The sequence below is a fragment of the Brachyistius frenatus genome, unplaced genomic scaffold (assembly GCF_029030835.1).
Source record: "Brachyistius frenatus isolate BFR_SWC_R1_liver_20210118 unplaced genomic scaffold, ASM2903083v1 Contig_8, whole genome shotgun sequence".
Lineage (NCBI taxonomy): Eukaryota > Metazoa > Chordata > Actinopteri > Embiotocidae > Brachyistius > Brachyistius frenatus.
Window position 1 is genome coordinate 6,768,772 of NW_027210607.1, and position 14,818 is coordinate 6,783,589.

At 40.5% G+C, this 14,818-nt stretch overlaps 1 protein-coding gene across 3 annotated transcripts in view; it reads left to right on the forward strand.

Annotated features, from left to right (window-relative positions):
* macrod2 (mono-ADP ribosylhydrolase 2) overlaps positions 1 to 14,818 on the forward strand; it is a 396,683-nt gene that overhangs the window by 307,266 nt on the left and 74,599 nt on the right. For all 3 annotated transcript variants that reach the window (XM_069690138.1, XM_069690137.1, XM_069690139.1), the window contains one exon: positions 1,547 to 1,620. In XM_069690138.1, the coding sequence (XP_069546239.1) occupies positions 1,547 to 1,620 (74 nt within the window). The remainder of the gene's footprint in view (positions 1 to 1,546; positions 1,621 to 14,818) is intronic.

Genomic DNA, 14,818 nt, shown 5'->3' on the forward strand with positions numbered 1-14,818 from the left:
AAAAAAAACAGAAAGAGAGAGACATCGACAGTCGTCAGATAAGTGAAGGTGATGGGGATAAAGCTACATCAAGTATATCTTGACTGTCAGGGCAGTTGATTTAGACCATTTAGAGGGGCTTTGTCAGCAGGCGGTCTGAGTGAGAGATGAAAGAATCTAGGAAATGTAAGGTTACATCATTTTTCTTTACATCCGATTTAAAGGATAGAGGTCGTTGCAGTACTTGTAAGGCTGTTTCATAGGTCATACAATCTTACAGTTGTGGCAGTGACCCAGGAAAAGAAGAATATTTGAAAATGTGACCCATGCAATAACCAACAGGTTCCAACTGTGGCTTGGCCCTTGTATCAGTTGATGTGGGTTGAAATTGAGGTCTTGACCTCTGTCGTTAAGAGGAAGACACTGTTTGCTGCAACCTGTGGTCCCTTATGGGGTTCAGGGGTTGTAAAATGGAAGAAGCATCTGGTTTTAAATCCTGAACTGGGTCACTATGACTGAAAAAATGGGCCATGTTTGTTTTTTGACTTCTTAACTTTGCATATTGCATGCAGGGTTAAGGTTGTTCTTGTAGGATGACTTCTAACTACCTGGAGGATTTGTGCAGAGGCTGTAGAGTAAAGTGCTTGAGTCAAGTATTGTGAGAGGCACTGAAGAACTCAACTATAATTACTCTGAAAGGAAGACAGCTGAAACACTACTCTATAAAAGAATGTCAGCTCTTTTGGTAATGGCATATAGTGTGTACCCTTTAGCAGCAGCAAGGCCAGCCCAAAGGCTTTAATAGTCAATAGCTCACTCTAAGTGTTTGGTGTTTGGTCTTGGGAAGTTCTCTGCAAACGGAAGCAAATGATCTTGAGATCAGCATCCAGCAGAGCCTCCCCTTAGCTGGCCTCATTAAAAATTAATAAAATCACAATCTTTCTTTTTCCATCGATACATTGTGTTAACACAGTGTTGGGATTCCTCTGCTGGCACAGCTGTTGTGATTAATATAGCCACATTGCTGCATAGCCACACTAGCTTTACTCCATGTTCATTCTGGTGATTTGATAAAAAACAGGGCGGTGACGGTGATCACACATGTAAGTGTAATTTTCCCCGTAAAGACAAACATTAATCAGTTCTACTTGAGGTGGTAATAAGTGCAGGTGTCACAGATGTTACAGATGTGTATATACTTTATGTGTAGCTTTTATCCACACCTCGAAGCCCCTGAAAATATGCCTGTGTGTGTGTGTGTGTGTGTGTGTGTGTGTGTGTGTGTGTGTGTGTGTGTGTGTGTGTGTGTGTGTGTGTGTGTGTGTGTGTGTGTGTGTGTGTGTGTGTGCTTTCATATCACCCTGCATCTGGCAACACACGTCTCCAACAGTTTATCAGACAGCTGGTCTCATCTACCAGAGACAAGCTGCTTTCCATTGATTTAGGAGAAATGCTATTACCTGTGGAGATATCAGTTTGTCTGTCTTTCCTTGTCTCCCTCCGGCATCTGCATGTTGGATACAACTGGTATTGACACTGTTTTTTTGTTGTTTCTGTTCCTCTCTAGGCTTCCCCAATGAGCCTGCAGCCGACATTGCTCTGAACACAGTAAAGAGATGGATCGAAGAGAATCCTGATAAGGTAGGACATGTCGACATAATGCATGTTCAAAACAAATAGCTGTCAATCCGAAGCCACTTATCTATTTCTGAAGGCACCGTCGATTTAGCACTTTGGTTGACTTGCTGTGAGCAGAGATGATTGGACCACAGAAGAAACACAAAGCCCTAATTGTCATGCATTTCAGTATTAGACGTACATTTTATCCACCTGCCTTGCTTGATCAACCATTTAGTTTGTGGTCTGCATGCATATCAAATTGAAAAGCCCGTCTGAGACTAATCAGGCCTTAAATGGTCTGTTGACTGTTTAATTGGTCTATGCTGAAGAGAGCTATTAAACCCCAAAGAACATAAACACATCAATTTAAATAATCCCAAATATTTTTTTTGTATTACATAAATTATAATTATGCCTTCCAAGGTCCGAAAGCTCAACAACTCAGTCTTGCATGATCAGATCTGTTATATCACCACAGTTTATTTGGTGGAAAATATACATAAACACAGTTGAAACCATGAGGAAGGGCATAAACTGACAAACAAATGTTGGTATTCAATTTTAGCTCAAATGTGAGAAGTAAAATGATTTGAAATGACCACCAAGAAACAAAATATATCCATAAAACTTGAAATGTACAGTATGCGAATATATATTTTAAAGCCACTTTTGCTGCAAAGATACATGCTGCTGTAAGTGTCTTCAGCACAGAGATGATTTTTCTCCACACGATAAGAAAAACAAACACTGATGTGCTTGTTCACAGAGCGACTACTTCATACTGATTTCTGCACTGTGGCCTTGATGTCACATTACAACTAATTATCAACTCTGAAGTTGTTAAAATTTAGGATTTTTTTTTTATTTGTGTGCTTCACCCAGTGTGTCAACACGTGTATGTTATTATCTTGGAATGTGTTAGGACTAATTAACAGTGTCAAACTCCCCAAAAACTGTTGTGATGATCAAATTAAAGCTCAGACTAATTGTCATACAAGCAGTTCTGAGTTAATTACTTGAGTCTTTTACAGCAGTAACATTATACATATCAGTACTTTACAGCTTTATATATTTTCAAATCATGATGATAAATTTTTGTCCACTTGTCAGGAGGCTGATTAAAGTTTTACAGAACATGTTCCAGTTTGTGAGTCAGTGAGCGACGCTAACCTTCGGGGGTCATCTCTGTTTACTGTGCCACTGTTTATATCTGTCACTTTGGATTGAGGTGTTTTATAAAGCTCGCAGCCTGATGTGCTGAAGCATCCCTCAGCTGGTGTTATGGATGTTGTGAACAGGCAGCCAAATGATACGGAGTTGCTAGATTACTTGCAGTTGATGTGCTATGTTTCTGGCACTTGTTCTCTGCCTGATGATTCCTGTAACGTGCAGTTGGGGAATACATCAACTCTCCGGCGTGAGAAAGGTTTTATATAGCTTATTCCTGACCGTAAATAACAACCTAATGTGCAAAGCTGACTTTTGTGGTTGTGTTGCTGCACATACAAGATTGCTACTTGCTGTGCAGAGGCTGCTCATGAGACACAATTTTGAGATGCATTGACTGATAGCTTTCTCAGGTGTAGGCAGATCAAGGAACATATTTTACAATTCATGGAGGGGGACAGACATCTGCGGAGGCTTCTCTGAACACTGTTTGGAAAAGCTCTGCGAGCACAAGCAGTGGATCCTCAACTCTAACTAAACCAAGAGTGAGTAAGCTTTTAACGAGATCAGAGAGAATAAAGTGGTACATTTTATCCAGAAGCACAGCAGTCTTTTCCTTACACTGGAAAGCCTTCCAATCAAACCAGAGAACTACATGCACTAGAGCAGGAGGTCTTCCCTCCGATGTTCAATTCGTTCACTATTGCTTGGTGCTTTGTTAGTCTTGGTGCATCCGAGAACAGATTTTTAAAAAGGATACACAATGTAAAAAATGCCTTATTTAAAAAATGATATCCGTTCATTTTTTACCAGGCTGACAGGACAATTCAAACAGAATTTAAATAAATGTGGATTTAAATTTCATAACGCCTGAAGGAACTGCATGATGCCTTCAAAGTTAGCATTTTGTTACACACTGAATGAGAAGATGAATGCTGCTGGCTTTGTCTGATATGTTTAGAAATACAATTTATCACTGTAGCATTTACTCGATTGACACACCCAGTGTCAGTATGATTGATAACTGACATGATTCTGTTTTAGGGACTGTCAATGCGTAAGAAAATTATGAGCTGACAGTTGTTTACTGCACAGGGCTTACAGTCTATGAAGACATCCTGAATAAAAGCCCTGAAAGTGGAGTTGTTGTACACATTGTTGTTTTATTCATTTTCCGCCTATCTTCAAAGACAATCACAAGTTGATGAGATGTTGGATGTCGTACCATCAAAAGTTCAGAATTTATTATATAGCTCGTACCGCAGATTGGACACAGCTTTGCAAAGATACAGTGAGAATGAGAGGTTTGAAGCCCAGTTTATCATGCATGGAACAATAGGGCTAGATTGCTATGCTCGCTCACTTCCAGCTCTGTGCACTCAGCCCCAAGGAGACTGTGTTGTGGGCATCCGCAGAGACAAGTCATTTCAGGGCCATGATAAGGGTCCTGCTTTGGGGGAGATACTGCACTATTGTGGCTGAATTTCAGCACAATGGGCTGGCTGATGATCTGACACACTGGGAGTGACGGAGTACAGACCACAGCCTCGCACCGCTGCCCCTCTATGCACACACACACACACACACACACACACACACACACACACACACACACACACACACACACACACACACACACACACACACACACACGACAACATGATAGCATTGTCTGTATCAGGCTCTGTATGTGCGCGCATGTGTGTTATCCAGTTGAGAAACATTTGAATCTGGCAGGTTGTAGTCACACATACACTCCCATATAGCCATTGGTCTGTAATTGTCCACTGATTGAAATGTGCACACAAGAGTACACTGTTACATCAAATAGAAGAGGATAGTGTGTGTGTGTGTGTGTGTGTGTGTGTGTGTGTGTGTGTGTGTGTGTGTGTGTGTGTGTGTGTGTGTGTGTGTGTGTGTGTGTGTGTGTGTGTGTGTGTGCAATACAGAGAGTGAAAAAACAGAACACTGATTGATTAGCAGTAAGTTTATCTACCAGGCCAGCACAGTGTAGGCCTGATGCACTTGCCAGTGCACAAAGGGCCCCAATGCCAGCATGAAATTTACTCTTAAAAGCGCCTAGACTTCCATTGTGGAAGAATAAACAGCCTCACCGTGGTCAGGGAGAGCAGATCCTTTAATCTGGAGAGACTGGAGTGCAGGAATGATCCTTCAGATCACAATAGATGAAAGAATAAGGGAGTGCACCCTCTGTTTCCCTGTATTCTCCACACGAATAAATTAAATAGAATATGTGGGTATGTGTAAACAACAGACCAGAAGGCTCTAACCTCTTCAAAAATGCATAAGGGGTTGCAGATACCGAGGCAGTGACAAACCCAGTACAACCAGTTCTCCATATGGCGCTGGAGCATTTTCCTCCCGCTCACAGCGCACATGCCTCTCCACTCATCTGGCTTTGGTTTATTTCTCATTTTCAGATCTAATTTGGTTTAATTCAGGCTTACATAGGTTTAATCTGTAGATGAAAAATGTGGTCTGACACTTTATTTGGCTACCACGGATGTGCTCTGGATGGCCAAGCTTTTTAATGAAGCGTTTCAAGGGGCCCAGCAGCCCAGCATTACAGACACAGTCGGAACACTTGAGACAGATTGAGAGACTGTAATAAGCTCTGCTGCACTGTGCTGCTCAGGACAAAATTGATGTGTAGAGATTTCACCTTTCAACATCACTCTGGTTTGGGCTTTAGTATTAAGCACTCCGCTGTGCCAGGGATTCTCCCAAAACAGGTGTTTACATCCCGTTTCCTGTTCTGTCAGTGATCTGTTTAGCACCTTAGTAGCATTTGTCATTTAAGATAATAAATTCTATGCCAAGCCAAGGCTGGAGACTTTGTGACAAATGTCAAGTGACTGTTAGGAATAAATAGCATTTCTGTGTGTTTTGGAGGGTGGTGTTTTTCTACATGAATGGATATCAGTTGAGGAGGCTGTCTTGGTTTTGGCAGATGGAGCAATAACATGACAACAGTGAGTCATTCATTGTCATTCAGCTGAATAAGATGGATGGTTACTGTTAAAGTGGCTATATTGTCCGGGTCACCTTTAGAAAATATTAATTTCATTTTTGTTTATTGTGACCGGCTTTATCTAACAGCCTTGGTCGGCAGACAGTAAACCATATATGTGGCGCTTGTTTATCACCCACTATACATGGTGGTTACAATTATGATTAATTGCTTCAGGGGACACGCAATGAAAACGGGATCAAAGTCCTACCGCTTTTCCAAGCTCGTCTCTGTTCCATTAGCCTCATCCAGACAGTGTATTTTAATGATGGGTTTCTTTTATGAGTCTTTCTAAAAGGCTGAAACTTGATAATGTGTGTTAATGTGGTATGTTGTACTGTAAGGCATGGTAACATCTGAGCACTTCATCATTATATTCACAATAATACTGAAATACACGAGAGAAACCTCAACATGAAACAACATGTACATCTCCCATCTTTTTAGAAGTTCTTCAATTAATTTTCAAGGTGCACATTCACACTTCTGTATGTTGTATTGCACTCAAAAATGTCTGCTTAGTTTCTGTATTACATCTAAGGCACTGTCTTTGAATCAAAGGCTGCAAGGGTTAGGGTTAGTGAAAACTAAAATAATGATAATAATAAATTACTTTCCATTTGAGCTCAGAAGAAGTTACTTTTCTCATTTGATAAAATCTGGGACCTGCAGTAGAACAAAGGACAAGTCACTGCTGGAACTACTGTATTGCGTTTAATTTATTAGACCTATAATACCAATTGATCAGTAAACTTTTTTCTATTAATTGTTTGATAATGTCAGAAAAAAGTGCAATCACAATTTCCTAAGGCTGACATATTCAACCTTTCACTGACCAACAGTCTGAAGCCAATGCTTACTGCAGTAAGGACAATAAAAGCACCCAAAATTTGCATTTGAGAATTTTTACTTTGAAAATAACTGAAACAATTACGTATAATTGTTTTTAATTAAATCAAATAAATAGTAAGGAAATATGTACCAATTTTTTTTGCGACAGTTGACTATATGTATAAACCTAAAACTTTCACTGTTTAAGAAGAAGATACCTCGTTCATGTATCTGTGACTGGAAGCTTTTCCCTTCCTTTCATTTATTTCACTCCTAGTAGTGTAATTAATATTGTGTATGTTTAGATATGTCTTCTTGTGTATACTGACCTAAGAAATGTATCTAATTTATCTTGGTTTAAATATTTACTACTCAGCATATAGTGGCAGGTTCCACTTTAAATGAGAGTAAAGGCTGAAAGTGGTGAAAGAAGCCCTCAATGAGAAAATACATTGCGAACCAAAAGCAAACCAAAACTACCGTTAAGTGATACTTCACCGCTGTGTTGCTGCATTGCCTCTTTGTGGTGTTTTTATTGTCTCGTTTCCAGCGGAAAGTCTTTGCCAAGTGTTGCATCTGTAGACGAGAGGGGCACAAATTTGGTGTGCGCATGCCTCGGGGACGCTGATGTGCTTCTGATCGTTTGTGCAACTGGCATGGTGTTCAAAGCCAGCACTGGTCTTTTGAAGTCGGTTTCTAGGCCCTTTGAATTGTTTGCTGTGACTGAGAGCATCAGGGAGATATGGCCTGATCAGGGGCTGAGAGCATGACTAAATACTCGATACTGCAGACTCATACTGTACTGTGTTGTGTGGATAGAGATGCACAGTTTGACCTTGGATTCTCTCAGCAGCCTCTCCGTCAAACACCTGCAGATTTGGCTGAAGAAATGCTTTAGAGCAAGTGTTTGAATGTCTTATTAGTTTTCCCTCTCAAAGAATTACTTCTCTGGCACCAGTGCTAATGCTCACCATGTAGTCTAATACATTAGTGGCAGCCATTTGGCCAAAGGGAGAAGAATGGGGCTTTTATGGCTTTTATGATCTGAGGATTTTATTATCTGGCTCACTCTGGATAATATGATGTGTGCTCTTTGATTTCCTTGACCTCAGGTTGGTGTAGTTAAACACTAGTAGTTTTAGTATTTAAATAGATTGAAGATGATATATCCAATTTCTGAATTGACACTCGTGAAAGTTATTTCTTAAATGTTTAACTTTGAGCTCTTTATGTTATCTGCTGAGGGAAAGGCAGTTTTGATGAGGCACTCATGCTGCCAGAGATAATGAAAAGTTTGTCACAAGCAGCGAATGCTACAATATTTTCAGTGTTTATCTGAACAGTCTGATTGAGCTCTCGCCTTCAGAGAGAAATCCTCTCTGCACAAATGGGGATTAAGCCTATCATCTCTATCTGTGTCCAAAGACCAAGGTATTGCTTTACTCCTGGTAATTGCAAAATGATCACCTTATTCTCTGATGTAAGGTGACTTTGAGTCTTCTGTTCTCAGGGAGATTAATAGTGAATGCTCTGTTAATGTCCTGTCTCCACTTTGAATGAAAAGAATTATTAAAGGAATAAACAAAACTCTACTCGCAGAATTGATTAAATCTCGCTCTCCAACAGTAATTGAAAATCTGTTTGTGATAACAGGGTAGAGTACTAAAATAAAGCTCTGAATGAAATGGCTGTGGCTGTTATGGAGAATTACAGAACCAGCTAACAAATACCAGACACCTAATGAAATAATGCATAATTGTCTTCATGGATGGTACAGAAACAGACTGGTGCCAGCTTGAATCAAACACTTTATTTATGGCGAGAAAGACCTCGATGTTTAACTCTTACAAACTGATGTCTCGTGTATCCAGGTGCTCTTGTACACATGCACCGAGCCCACCAATAAACACAGCCCACCGCACTCTGACACCTGGACACTAAGATATGATGCCCTATGAGTTCAGCTCTCTCTGTTCCTGTAGATACTGTAGTCCCCCTCCATGCTTACTGTGCTGGAACAAGCTATCTTAATGGCATGCTAATTGATTTAGTGTAGCACAGATAGCAAAAGGCTGGCACACCGTGATAAAGCAAGAGTGGGTCGAGCTATTGGTTCAGAAGAGGACAGGACACTCATCAAACTCCAACTAGCTCATTCACTCTATTTGAACACAATTTTACACTGAGGTACCCCACGCTGAAGCATAGAGCCCTTTACTGTGGAGGTGTTTTGTGTGTGTGTGTGTGTGTGTGTGTGTGTGTGTGTGTGTGTGTGTGTGTGTGTGTGTGTGTGTGTGTGTGTGTGTGTGTGTGTGTGTGTGTGTGTGTGTGTGTGTGTGTGTGTGTTCAGACTGTTCACTGTATACTCTTGTAAGTGCAGTACATGACCCATAAAAGTTAATTTTAAGACTGTCACAACACAAAACAAACCCTCTGCTGTGTTGTCACAAGAACGCTCATCACAGCCATTAATTATTCAGTCTATCTCTGGCCCACAGAAACAGATGAAAAACATTATGACCACTCTGCTGTTGTCTCACTCACTTCTGCTGATGTTAAGCCTTAAAGTCTGGGACACATAAATAACCTTGGTAAACATTGCTACTGTAATGAACTGCTTGTTGATACTGCACGACAAAAGTGTACATACTTGTATGTCAAGTGAATATGTACAGTAAAATACGTCACTTATATAAGAATATAAAACTGGCTTTCAAAAGCATTTTTTTACTTCTGAAACTAGTATCAAGTCTGAATCCTGGACATCACATGTTAACTGAATCCTTATTAAATCCCTCATGCAAATTTAAATTCAACAATTTATGGTTTTAACTGAAAAAAACCTAATTGATATATTATTTAAGTAGTTAACAGCTGCAGATCCCAGTAGGTACATTTTGTTCTTCATTCTGCAAGGATACAATGACCAGACAAATAACTCAAAAACAAATTGTTAAAAACTTAGCTCGAGACACTTTGCATTCACACTGTTGGCAATACGGTTTCAAAATCAGCAGAATAAAAGAAAGATGGTAGGTGTGAAGCATAAACTGTATATGTAAATGGTGTAAACTAAGAGTCTGGAAAGTAAAGTCAATATGGAAGTGCCTTAAAGCGCGATACCACTGAGGGCTGCTGGAGGCTAGCTCCAATAGACTCCCATTCAAAAAGCGTCAACTTCTCTCATGAAATCCAAAGTTAATAAATTTTTTCACAAGTCATTATAGTGTTATTAGCTAAATTCACTCTGATAAGTTTTCTGGTGGTGTAATAATAATTATTTTACAATTGTTTAGATATTAGGTCTCAAAGAGAGGTACGTTTGGTAATGTGCCTGGTTTGACTGACATGCCTGAGCTTCAGTCAAGTTGCCGATTACAAAGTTGGCAGGCATCACGCCTTCCGGTTCTCTGTCAGATTCACTCCTTGGTCCTCCTCAGCTCATCCAAATATGGCCTCTTCTGGCTCCACAAACAACACGGCAACAGCCAAAATGCCAGACTAAAGACTTCAAAACAGCAGCTCACAAACAGGTGACGTTGCGGTGGGTTACCACTTAGTGTGTAGTCAACAAGCATGTTAGTATAGGAGTTTGGAGCTGCTCAATTTATTTAGAGTTATCAGATTCTTTTGCTTTCACGCTTCCTTACCTGTGTATAATGTTCAGTGAACAAGAGCACAATTGTTTTGATTTTTTACAAGAGGAAAAATTGTAAAAATGAAGTTGGAGATTGCTCGCACCCCCATTTGGCAACATGTAGGGTAATGTACCGTAAAGTTTAGTTGCGTGGTTACACACTGTAAGGGACAAAAACAAATGTTCAACCTTCTTGTTCAAATGATTGTAGCTGCATGGGGTCAATACTCTTTCACCACTCGCAGCTGGTAATTATCCATCAACAAACATGCTTTTCAGTGTGAATATTGGGATTCAGTGCTGCAGGCTGCTGTGCGTCTGCTTCTGTATGAGGAGCACATATGCAGGACTTCCCAGTGCTACTGATGTTGTAGGGTTGAGGCTCAGTTCAGGGAGGAGGGTAGAGACCACCACAGTGATTACTTTAGTTGTTGCCGTGTGATTGCACGGTCTCTGGCATGTGATTAGGGGGAATGGGCCATATCTCTCACCATCTCAAAGGGGGATCAAATCAGCCTCAAAGCCTGGCTTCAGGCGGTGGTGCATTTGAAAGTCAATGTTTTATTTCTAAGCATAAATTACTTGATCAGGGTGCTTTTTTTGCCCAAGGTTGTAGTCAGAAGTAAGGGTTGCCACAGTTGGGGTGAAAGAGGGTCTAATGTTTGCATATGTCATGTCACACATGTCCCCATCAAGTCTAGAAGCTTTTATATATGCATGGATTTAAAAAAAATAGACCAAAATGATCAAATTGGCCACACAAACCTTTTATCTATGCTCGCATGTATTTACCAAAAGACTCCACTCATATACCTATTAAAACCCTTTGCTAAAAAAAAAACAGTACACGGATGGATATTAAGATGAGAGAAATATTTCCAGTGATGCCCAATTGAGAAAAGAGTGTCAATGCTCTTCAAAGCTGTGGTAAAGGTTGAAGCTATGGTTTAGTTCGAGTCATGCTGCGTTCTGTGGAGCTAATCCCCCATTCAGTTTACCTTTTTGAGAGAGCTTTGTGTTGAGCTGCAGGAGGAGAGATGTTTAAAGCTGTGGGTAGGTGTGCATCATTACCAGGTGTGATTATGGTAAGCTACAGCCTTTACCGAATATTAAGTATTTAAATCATGTCATTGTTTGACTATTACCTTTTACTTTACTGATGATCTTCCCAGTGCTGATTGACAAGGACATCTGCCTCTGTGGGGCTCAGCCAGCCCGGCTAGCCACAGTAGGAGTGGCACATGTTGTAACTCAACAGAGCTTCAGAGATAAGTCTGGGCACTGAGGTCAGCTACATGGCAGAAGATGGTAAGGAGGGTGATGGATAGAGTAGGAGGCGCCAGCTGTGTGAAGGCTGTAGGACAAGAATGTGTATGGTGGTTGATTTAATGTGTTGCAACTGTAATCACTGTTCTACCTCGCAGCATATCTGAGGTGATAAAGGAAGCTGCAAAAAACAACCAGATCCGTTCAGCGCAACTCACTCTGTCACCTGCTGTGTGAACATTTTTAGACCATTTTCATGTCTGTGAATTGTAATATTAAATGCAGAGATGAAGTGAGGTTGGTGAGGCCAGTGAGCAGAGGTGACACGGCCCAGAGACAACCAAGTGTGTCTATGCCGCATTATTATGCAAATGAAAAAATAATTAAGCAAAGCGGCTTATTTTTTTATGGTGTTTATAGCGGCTGTGTATGTTAACAATGTGACCCAAGCTTGAACCTTCGTCAGAACTGTCTCCTCTTCGCCGCGCGCAACGTTCCTGGTCCACACGCTATCTGCTGGCCTGCTGTATCCCCAGGCTGTCTGAAATAATCAAAGGAGGGCAGCATTAATTGCTTGACCCTGGCAGAAAGCCAGGTGGTCTGGGATGGGTCATCACCTGCCCGGGGAAAGGTCGCCCCCTCATTCTCTCATCACCCATCCTAACCCCTTTTTTCCTTCCCTTCACCTTCTGCCACGACCAAGCACCAGGAAGTTACGGTCCCTTCTCTCAAGGGGTACTGCAAAGTCACCCCAGCCAAATGCCCGTCTTATTTCCCAAGCAGCCGTGCACCTCACCTCAAAGAGTAATAACATTCCATTTGAAATAATAGCTAGAATTGGAATTGGGCCTTGCCCGCTTTCCATAAACCTATTTCAGACAATGGTCCCATTCCTATTACACAATGTCTGTCTCTATACCCTGGCATAAACATCTTAGAAGGTGCTGTTCCAGGAAGGGTATGGGTTCGTCTGACTTATGGTTGATACATTCATCAAGCTTGTGCCAAGCCAATATCACACTGTCAAAAGGGAGCATGTGGCATTCTATCACCATGAGAGGCTGTGACAGAACAAGTCCTTTTCCATTACACTCTCTCAGGGCAATCTCTGATATTGCCTCTTTGCTCCTCCGTAACGCTGTTTATTTCAGTTGTTTGCACTGGTTGATTCCATATTGCTGGGTGTCCCTCACTGGGGCCTAATCAGGGTGAACCTAACCGAATTGGACTATCACAATGTCAGTAATTTATTGAAGAGCGCGGAGTCGCTCCTCGTGTTTTTTGAAGGACCTGTAAGCTACACCGATGTTGCATAATCATTGTTAAGCCTATATTTTAGTGAGCATTTTTTTGAATGGGTGATAAACTCTATTTCAATTTTAAATCAATAAACAAGCCTACATAAATCCCATATATTCACCAGCTTTCTCATTAAAGGAAGACTGCAGTTCAGGGCTCAAGGTTCTTCGATTTGTTACTGCCTAAACTCCTCTTTCTCATTTAATAGGCTGACAAAGTTTTTTTTTTCCTCCTTATTCCAGACATATTAAAGAGAGCAGCTGATGTGCCCAGGCTTTCCCATCACTCTGTATCCTCTGTATTTCCTATTTTTCATTCAGCGGAGGCCGTTAAGAAACTGTCGTCCTGTAGAGTGGTCCCCACTACACTCCTGTGTTCTCCTCGCCTGGAGCACTGAATTACTATTTATGTGCTGAACTTTGACAGTACACCAGAGTCTGTCCCTGCTCAACCAGCATAGCTAAAGCAGTGTTGCTATGAGGTTTGACTTGTCTGCTGCTTTTATGACTTCCTCTCGGCTGAGCAAAAGTTGGACTGGAGTGGGGTTGAGCAAAGTGTACGAAAACACGCTGTTGGGCTTCTTATCAGTTATCAGGCACTTTGTCTCGCAGGAACTGCACATTAAAGGCAAAAATATCAGTTTTTGATACACCCAACTTTCCCCCAATTCTTTTTCTAATCTTAGATAATATAGAAATCTGATGTCCGCTATGAGCTTGTTTCTACAACTGAAACAGATCAATGGGATTTGCGCCTCTTTTTTTAATCACTGTTAACAGTCTCTCCTGACCGCTGAAATGAAAATTCACCTCTTCATGAAGTCATCGGATTAGATTTGTTCTCAGTTAAGGGATAAAAAGCACTCTCACTCTGTAATGTGAACACCACAGATAGTTTTTCGTAAAAGCTTTGATGGACATGAAATCTAATTTGAAGGATATAGAGCCAAAGTATTCTGGCAAATCTGGCACGACTTTCTTGCCTTTGATGCGCAGTAATTCTGCTTTCTGATCTGAAGAGGGCAAACCTCAAACTGAGCAGTCAAGGTTTTCTCAAAGAATGAGGTTATACTGCAGACATTCCTCCTCCAATGGGAACTCTATTGATTATCTCACATGTCTGTCTGGCTGTGGGATTTTTTTTTTTTTTAGCACTTTCATGCCCGAGCTTTCTGTCAGATATTTGTCCTTACTCGTAAAACCCAGAGAGTTCATGTCATAAGTTGACTGTCGATTGCCTTCTCCTTGTCGCTAGGAGGCATTAATGCAAGATGGCACAGCGCCATATTTTCATCAAACTGTATCATACATTTTTGAAATGTCACAAAACATAAAATGTAAATGAGATTAACTCGGCTCAGCTGCATTAAAGACAATAAAAGACCCTTTACAAGAAATCACAACCTCTGTGAAAATCTTTGAAATAAATATATTCTATGAATTTGGCAAAGCTTTTAATGATGTTTGGGTTTTGAATTAATTTACATACGGGACGTATGAGATTTTAGATTTTAGATATTAGATTTCCTAAAGGCACTTTATATTGTATTTTAATTATGATCATAACTATTAATAGCTGTATTAAAGGCTGTTTTAAGACGTGTTTTTCATCACTTCTTAAAGAGTAGTTCAAGAAGTGAAGTAGAAAATGAGATATTCTGAGATCATTGTTGTGAATTGTTGGTTTATTAGGAGCAAGGATTTTGTTGTGCTTCGAGCACACTGCAGAATAACAAGCTTTCGATAAATCATGACAAAACAAAAGCAGCTGAAATAAATGGACTCCACTAAGCCAAATGGGATAATGAGTTATCTTGAATATGCTGATAATCATATCAATTATACTGCAAAATGAAACTATTAATAACTAGATGTGCCTGTAAAGTCAGCAGGTACACATCTATTGTCAGCCTGATATACTAATACCTGGAGCTATCAATGCTGCTTTACACTGTAATCAGCCATATGTCCATGTCTCATGCTGATATT